Source organism: Mizuhopecten yessoensis, unplaced genomic scaffold (assembly GCF_002113885.1).
Source record: "Mizuhopecten yessoensis strain PY_sf001 unplaced genomic scaffold, ASM211388v2 scaffold8071, whole genome shotgun sequence".
In the NCBI taxonomy this organism is placed as follows: Eukaryota; Metazoa; Mollusca; class Bivalvia; order Pectinida; family Pectinidae; genus Mizuhopecten; species Mizuhopecten yessoensis.
The window spans coordinates 1,614,035-1,621,917 of NW_018407364.1; the positions used below are offsets into that span (position 1 = coordinate 1,614,035).

At 36.1% G+C, this 7,883-nt stretch overlaps 1 protein-coding gene across 1 annotated transcript in view; it reads left to right on the plus strand.

Annotated features, from left to right (window-relative positions):
• LOC110454819 (dolichyl-phosphate beta-glucosyltransferase-like) overlaps window positions 1-4,120 on the plus strand; it is a 13,466-nt gene extending 9,346 nt beyond the window's left edge. Inside the window, exons 8-9 of the mRNA XM_021504538.1 lie at window positions 1,162-1,247; window positions 2,049-4,120. Of these exons, the coding sequence (XP_021360213.1) occupies window positions 1,162-1,247; window positions 2,049-2,164 (202 nt within the window). The 3' untranslated portion in view covers window positions 2,165-4,120. The remainder of the gene's footprint in view (window positions 1-1,161; window positions 1,248-2,048) is intronic.
• Window positions 4,121-7,883: the final 3,763 nt, after the last annotated feature.

The following is a 7,883-nucleotide window of genomic DNA, read 5'->3' on the forward strand; positions in this document are numbered from 1 at the left end:
CCCCAAAGATAGGTCTCTGGATCCGCCACTGTAAATTGCCTGTTTACACTCCTGTATATAAGTGTAGTCAGTTTCTCATCATACATGTCATAGCTAACGATTTGAGCGTGAGACTCGCAAAATTTTCTTCAGAAAAAATCCTCACTGTGTGAGACACATTTCTCACAAATTTCAATTGGTCTCACTAAAAGAAGCAAAGTTTGGTCAATCTTAGTGAATAAACAATACCTGTACCTACATGGATTCTCACTGACCTTGGTCACGGAGAGGTCTAAAACCACAGGCAGCCACTTAAATGACTGGCCAGGCCAATTAGCAGCATAGGTGTGAAAGTTGTGAATGGCCGGCCAGCCGATTTATTGGCGCATCGCTCATGGTTTAGTTTTCCCTGTTTTTTGTCTTGACAGGTGCTAAACTTCTAGGTTAATACCATGATACTATGATAATTATCGAAAATACCATAACGTTTTGTGATTGTCATGTGTACGATAGTTAATCTACACAGTACTTAGCATGTGACTTTAATTACTAGGAAACTCAACCTGCCCTGCTTTAACATCAAATATCTCAATTCAGTATGGTATATTTTCCTGAATTATGACAATTAGTAAACCAACACTACAAATGCATAGATTCATACCAATTGCAAGTTGAATACATTTCAACAAAAATGATATACCAATAATTATCTCAACTGAGAGAAAAAAAGTTTTCCTTTCTTTTTTCGCTGAGTCCTTGGTATATGTTATACTGTAAAGCAGGAAACTTTGGCCAGTCAAACTTTTGCCCTTCCCCAGAATAATCATTATTCGCCCAGCGTTAATTTTGCCCATCACATTTAATTACTTTTCATGGTATGGCGTTTGCTAATATTCGCTGTAATGATAAATTCGCCTTCATAACTGTGGCAAAAATTAAACTACAGCAAAAAAATCCCAGTATACATTGTAATGATGGGGAAGTTTCACAGTTTTAAGATTTGTTAAAGCTAGCATGGATCTGTTAACTGTGTATTTGATACTATACTGCAAGGTATTCTTTGGATATATATAAGTTTAATTGTAGAGTGTTTGATGTGCAGTGTTGATTGTTTATAGAAATTCATGACTAACGTTGTTTGAGATGAATTTTTCTTGAAACAGTATTTATAATATATTGCAGGGCCTTTGATGTAGAAATGCTGTATCTGGCTCAGTGCTTCAACATGAGATTAGCTGAAGTAGCCATTACATGGCAGGAGATAGAGGGTAAGTGATAATTTGTCCAATATGGACCAATAGCTGTTGGAGGGGGTTTGGCTGTATGTAAGGATGCAAAGACAGACAATATATATAATCATAATATATATACTGTATACGGGGAAACATTTGGCCAGTCAAATATTCGCTCTTTGCCGATAAAATTCATGTTCGGCTAGTGTTAATTTCGCCATTGACATGAAATTACCTCTTAGTGTATGTTATGTACAAATATCCGCTTTTATGATAAATGCGTCCTCATTGGGCGAAAGCTAAACTACAGCGAAAATTTTCCGTATACAGTACTGTGTTACATAAATATGTATATATAAGATTTATACATCAATCCATTGTATTAACATGTAAAAATGAAGGAAGACATTTTTAAAGATTTACATTATTTTTTGGGAAACATTTTAACATGAAATAATACATACCCTTGAATATTGTTTTTTTTAATTTCTTTAAGGACCTTTACAAGCTTATATATAGCATTATTCATTCAATATCGATGTTGCAAATTATATTGTTTAAACTTTCAAAATAATTGTAACTATAGAACCAATGTAGAATATGCTAGTTATATAAGGACCTGAAAACAGTTTCTCCTTATATTTTGCACTTTTAAACATAGTAATTTAAAATATAGAGTATGAGAATGTGTCGAAAATTGATCTTACAAATTGGATTACATTTAATTATTCAAATAGTCTTGGATATTTTAGACTTAAAAGTAAAGAATTTAAGTCAAAAAGATAATTGAGAAAATCAAAAGATGACTTCCAATATAAAAAAATATTTATTTTACAGGGTCAAAAATGGTTCCGTTCTGGAGCTGGCTACAAATGGGCAAAGATCTGCTGCTAATACGTGTGCGATACATCATAGGAGCGTGGAAAATAAATACCAAAGTGAAAAAGGAATAGGCTGTGACAGAAGATTAAGTGTGATTGTGTGAGAGTCAGAGAGACAGACAGAAAGAGAGGGAGAGAGACGGAGAGAGAGAGAGAGACCGTGAGAGAGACAAACAAGCAATAACTGACACAATTTGGATGTGGGAGATCATGTCTGGCATAGACAAAGTCTGTAAAATCTTGCGAGCGAATGTGTTGTTTAAATATATTTAATTAAAATCATGTTCCGAATATTACATATTACATTTACGATTCCTCAACCAAACTCTCACATAATAATCTGAGTCAGCTAGTTTTATACTTGTGTCCAGATGAATTTCTCATCAAACTGTTCAATTGTCTCTGAAATTCACTACAGCATTGTTTTGTATCTTTATATAATTCATTTAGATCAACTCAGTTATTCCAGTATAATGGTATTCATGGCTCTGCTCATCCACAAGGAAAAAGTGTTCTCGGAAATACCTGTAAGGTATGTGTCTATGTAGGAGGCACTTCAAAATCTCTAAAATATTGCTCGTCATATATTCTCCCTATAACAAGTGGCAAAAATACTACCTTTTTCTGTTGCAAAGCATGTTTAGTTTCCTAAAAACTAAAGTTTTTGGTGTAGATTATCATTAACTATATATTCATGTTCATTGTTCCATTTTTATTTGCATACATGCTTATATGAAATTGAATGACCTTATATCCTTATGCATGTGAGTCTGTCATATATAAAATTAGTATGTGATTTTATCAAATCCATGTCAACAAATTTGAATTTGTGTAGAAGTTGTTTTATTTTGAATCATACCATATTATTTTGGTTCTGTTAATTTCTATCATTAGTTTAAAATGTGATGAAATATACAACAGTTTCTTCATTTAATTATTTTTCTTGATTTTCTTTTAAATTCATTGTCAATTATGATAGGAAATTATATTGCAGTGAATTAGTGATATATATATATAAACCTTAACCCACAGATGTGTGAAGGGTTTAAATTAGAATTGTTTGTTTTAATAATCGGTTAATAGGGTTGTTTCTTCTTAAATTACAAATAAAAGCCAATTGAAGTTTCATTGTACGACATACAAATGGCATGGCATTACATCTTAATTTTATATTGATTTTGGTTTCAAAAATACCTGAATCAGTTCTCACTCCATCGATATGTGCCTCACTGCTTTCTGATTTCCCCATCCTTTTGATTTTGTATAGGTTCTACTGACAGCCTGATGACAATAATTGAATTTGCATATTTTCATTATTATGTTCAAATTAATATATTTTTCTGTGAAATATGTTTTTTCTCTATCGATTCACATTCTGTTTTTCTATTCATAAGTTTAAGCTTTTGTATTTTCCTCCATACAGCTTACATAAGTTAAGTTCTTGTTGAATTCACTAGTTTTACCAATGTTTTGCATTTAATTTTTAGTATGCAACTGTAAAAGAAAAGAATTTGTTTTGGTTATGGAATGTCTGTCAGTGAAGTATGTCATTATTTAAGTTTCCAGTGATATTCAATCAATGATACTGTTTTACCTAGTATTTGTATAACAGAGATATTACAATAATATTTGATTAACAAGACCGAAGAAGTTTTTTGTTTTTTGTACTTCATATATATTTTAAGAGAAATAAGCCCAGGGGGCATGTGTTGTGAAAATGCACTTGTAAACTGGCCGAGCCGACTTCTCGATATCTGTATGCTCGGTGAGCAGGTCGACTTGCCCGAAGGTGATGAGCTGTCGTACATGACTATACTGAATGTAGTCTACACTTGGTCAAGCCGCTATACGGGTGTATTTTGCGCACTGTTTAACTGATGGTAGATTACACTTGCTGTTGCAGGCTAATCTTATATTTAACATTCCTATAACTTGCAGCTTCTTACTACACATGTGTAAAAAATGAGTAATAAAAACGGTAGAAGGGGATCAGATTACTGTGGGATATGAGTCTCTGTTCTACCAGTTATTCCGAAATGTATTAAAACTTTTACAGAATGTGAAGTTAATTTGGATTCCTATTTCATGTCCTACAGGACAAATGACCACGATTGTTGAAATTAAATACTGTTAACATTGGAATTTAAAGGATGACAAATGTATGTGCACGTCCTCGGAAGAATTGCAGCTTGATGTTTTAATATTCATTTCAGTGTTGGCTACAGGATGTTATTACTTATCTTCAAATGACTTCTACAGATTCATAAAGTCTAGTATATTAATTAGATATTTGGTTTTTAACTGGCTGGAGTGAAGGGCTGTCAATCAAGTAAGTAGCAAATAAATTAATACCATTTCATGATCATAGGTATCAAATATGTTCAAAACTTGAAATGACTTCAGATGGTCCATTAAGCTTATAGTGATGATACTTGTGTAAAAGATGTGGATTAATTAGGTTGCCTTACAAGCGTCAGCTATAGGGAGTTTCCCTTTAGCTCAGCTGTAGAGCATCGGGCTGGAGAGCCAAGGGTCGCGGGTTCGAGCCCCAGCGATGGGACTATCTGTATCACTATTCCTCGTCCTATTACAAATTGGTGCTGTTGACCCTCCCGTTCAAGGTAGGAGAACCCTTGGCGGGCAGTCAAATAACCCAGGTTGAAGTTTGAAAAAAGGGGGGAATAGTGTCAAAGATGTGGATTAATTAAGTTGCCTTCCAAGCGTCGGCTGTAGGGAATTTCCCTTTAGCTCAGCGGTAGAGCATCGGGCTGGAGAGCCAAGGGTCGCGGGTTCGAGCCTCGGCGATGGCACTATCTTTATCACTATTCCTCGTCCTGTTACATTTGTCCTAAAGTCTGTTTTTGCAACATAATAACCTTGACCGACTTTCACTATACTATTTGTTCAAATAAATAACCTTGACCTATATTTAGACATTACTTCTACTATGGTAACAATCGGTCATGCTATCTTGGCTTGTATCTTGCTTCCTCGAAATGCTATCATTTGTTCAAATGAATGACCTTCATTCAAAGTCCCAAGGCTAACTTGATGTGTATATATCCTGCTTGCTTTACATTTTTTTTAAATGTGTTCAAATGAATACCTATAATTCCCAATGTCATGATATGTGGCCTGTAGCTTGCTGGGATGTAAGGTTATCATGTTGGCTCAGACAATTTTCCATGGTCTCTTTTTCAATGTTATGTTGCAAACTTTAACTTACTTCCCTTAAAGAACCGTGAGTTTCTTACGGAAGAGTCGTACGTTTGGCCTGTAGCTTGACTTGGTGGATGTCTACAAATATGTGGAAATGAATAATTTTGACTTGCATTCAATATCACTTGTGCACAACAAGTTAATTACATGTTTATAATAAGGGGTACAAAACTGACTGGCAACAGTCTCGGTATGGTTGACTGATACCAAAAACATTCCAATGTAAATGACAGAGGTTTTAATGACTGATAAAAACAACAGAAATCATTGGGTCGGCAAATAAAAGGTCTGCACAGGTTACCTAGCCTCGTCTGTCAAAACACACATAGTACATATTATGGGGTCACTTAAGGACTTCATGTGTTTAGTGTATGCGTGCTTGAGTGTGTGTATGCAGGAAACAGAGGATTTTGGTGTGCTTGCCTCCTTTTGATAGCGTGGATCTGATGCCGACTTTATAGTGCTATCTTACTGAAATACCATGCCGAAGGCACCCAGCACAGCATTCCGCCCGGTCACATTATACTGAAAACGGGTGAACCAGTTGTTGCCATTCCCTTAAATGCTGAACGTTAAGCAGGGAACAACAGCTACCATTGTTAAGGCCTTGGTATATCCCGGTGTAGCATGGTATTGTGAAGCATGGTGAAATGAACCGCGGTTCATATTACCATAATGGTCCCTAGGCCGGTGTAGTATGGTAATATGAAGGCCATGGTGAAATGAACCGCGGTTCATATTACCATTATGGTAATATGTTTCTCAGCACACCTATATTCCCAGCAATCATATTCAATCAGTATGCTATTCCCGAACAACTGACGTTGGTAATCCAACTGCTGCCACCAAATTGTCAAGTTGGAAAAGTACAGTAAGGAATAGATAACACTTTCAAATATATATTTACAGTGATATATTGGATCCAAAATATAAAACTCGCTCATTAATTTACTCATCCAATCACTTAATCACTTAAAGTATGTACCTCTAATATGATATCAGAATACAACTGACGAATCTCCGATCGGACATGACCGTGAAATCGCACATTAAGATGAAAGTTTAATCGTTTCACTTTAAAAGCTAAGTTACAGGCCAATCAGGAGTATAGGGGAGCTTTGATTACATATAAGCGCATAGTTAGGCACTTCTGTGTTTTAAACTAAAACAGTAACCCTATATAGGAAAAACGTACCATTTGATAAAATATAAAATCGATCTGTAAATACCTCCGGAGTACCGCTACTAATCCCTGTAGTTATCGGTACCAGTACTGATTTCTGCTCAGGTCACTGTTCTAACGACTATCTCCCAAATGTATAAAAAAAAAGAAAAAAAAAAGAGGTATATTTATTGATGAAGATAGTTTTATAAACTGTATAGTAGCATAGGGGACTAAGGAGATCTTTTCCTCCCCTTCAAATTATAGTTACCTTAGGGGACTACATATAGCGAACTAGTATGTAGCTACAACAGGGGATAGTAGCACGATCCTTGTCTCCTCTATAGTATATAGGTACCACAGGGGACTGTAGCACGGTCATTGTCCCCTCTATAGTATATAGCCACCACAGGGGAATGTAGTACGATCCTTGTCTCCTTTATAGTATATATCTACCACGTGTCACACTAGCACGATCCTTGTCTCCTCTATAGTATATAGCTACTAAAGGGGACAGTAGAACTATCATTGTCTCCCCTATAGTTTATATATATATAATTATAGCTACCAGAGGGGCATCCTCGATATCCAGGGGTTACGTTCACTTTCGCTTTCTACACCCCTAGAATATGTCAGAGCAAAACTGAAGGCTCGTTGTGCGCCACCTTGTTGACGAGACAAGGAGACTACTTTGATCCCTTGATATACATCAAACGAATCTCGCGGCCACGTAGCGGTAAAATTTGACTGGCTTTGAAGTCGGGTTTCTCTCCTTTGTAATCTTCAAAGGACATGTATGATCAGCCTAGCGATTGGTCTTTTTTGTTTTGTTACCTGAGACCAATCAAACAGCTATCTCGGTGCCTTCAATTTTGCGATGACAAATTTCAGGGTTGTAGAGAGCGAAAGTGAGCGTAACCCATGGCTATAGAGGATGCGAGAGGGGACAGTAGCATGATCATTGTCTCTTCGTAAGTATGTTGCTACCACAAGGGACAGTATGCAATGGTCTGGTATCAACTCCTTTGAATTTTATTCCTAAGCCAGAACTTTGAAACGACTGAGATCACCACTACATAACCATGCATATCTACCATTGCATGGCATCAATACAGAAACACAGTTATGATATTAGGATTGACACAGATGTCCGGCCCCACCCCTAGGGACTTAATTCCTGAGCCATAACTTTGAAACGATTGAGATCCCAAACAATAACCATAAATATCTTTGCTAGGTATACAGTCCAGGTGAGCAGCGATAAGGCCCTCCGTGTCTCCTGTTTATAGCTTAATAAGATAAGAACCCTGCATGCCTCGTGTATGATATATTGGAGGCTTTCGATAGGGTTGAGCACAAAGATGTCCTTGTTAAATTTAAGGTATACAATGTACCACATTTTTGGTAATT